The sequence below is a fragment of the Perkinsus marinus genome (assembly GCF_000006405.1).
Source record: "Perkinsus marinus ATCC 50983 genomic scaffold scf_1104296956474, whole genome shotgun sequence".
In the NCBI taxonomy this organism is placed as follows: Eukaryota; Perkinsozoa; order Perkinsida; family Perkinsidae; genus Perkinsus; species Perkinsus marinus.
In genome coordinates this window covers 1-903 of record NW_003207477.1, presented here as the reverse complement: position 1 = coordinate 903, position 903 = coordinate 1, and the positions used below count along the sequence as shown (strand labels likewise).

The 903-nt window shown below is 50.2% G+C and overlaps 1 protein-coding gene across 1 annotated transcript; it reads right to left on the bottom strand.

The window, feature by feature from the left end:
* Positions 1-63: 63 nt before the first annotated feature.
* Positions 64-611, bottom strand: Pmar_PMAR027177 (conserved hypothetical protein; the record flags this gene model as incomplete). The annotated part of the gene is made up of 1 exon (XM_002775161.1): positions 64-611. A coding segment is annotated over one exon (548 nt), but the record flags the coding sequence as incomplete, so codon positions are not given.
* Between the last annotated feature and the right edge of the window lie 292 nt (positions 612-903).

Sequence of the window (903 nt, the reverse complement as noted above, 5' to 3'; positions counted from 1 at the left end):
AGGCCATCCGGCAACTTGAAAGTCATTTTGTAATTAGGACCATAACTTTGTGGAGGCAGATACCATCTCTCCGGGTGAGCTGTGTCAAGCGGTTGACAGTCGTAGTTGCTGGCGTCGATATTCTTAGCATTACGGCATTCGGGACGGCTCTTGGGGTCAGGCCTCACGAGAAGATTCTTATTGAGACAGTCCTGACCAGCCTTCTGGGTCGGGTACTTCTGACCAGACAGTCCACCCTCGCAAATGCGGTACTCGAAGTGGCCCCAGTGATGGACGGTCAAGTCCATTTCGATGACGATATTCTGGCCACGAGTGTAAGTAGCCTTCACAGGACCTTGTTGCATGTATGTCTGCTGAGCGGGAGGGGGTAGATTAGTACCTCCCCCTTCGAAGGGATCACCACACAAGCCGTGAGTGCCATCAGCATCATGATTATCAGGAAAGGGGGCGTTCTTCTCACTGATGCGATTAACAGTTCCACCACTGTTACCGCATTGTCGACAGTAGTGATTGTCGGGACCAGCGACAGCATTCCTGGCCTTAGGGCTTTCTATCCAGCCATGTCCTTTAACAATGGCGAGGATCGATAAGATGGGGAGAAGACGCAGCATGATGGGAGGTTGAACTATGAGAAGGTGGTGAAAATATGTTCACACCGCTAGCTTGCGCTGAGCACGCTCACCAAATGTGCACGAAGATGATTGAGGCTAGTTTGAATGCATGAATATGAGTGTGATAGAATGAACTGTAATTCCTCTTATCGATTGGCCTGTACCTGGTACAGTCGATACCAGCTATGCTGTTGTTGTGTAAAGCGACTGCGTTAGGCCAGGTAGGCGAAGTCTATAAGTCCTTCCCCCAGTATCCCTGTCCTTGCGTAGTGTGCGGAAATTTTGTGGGATT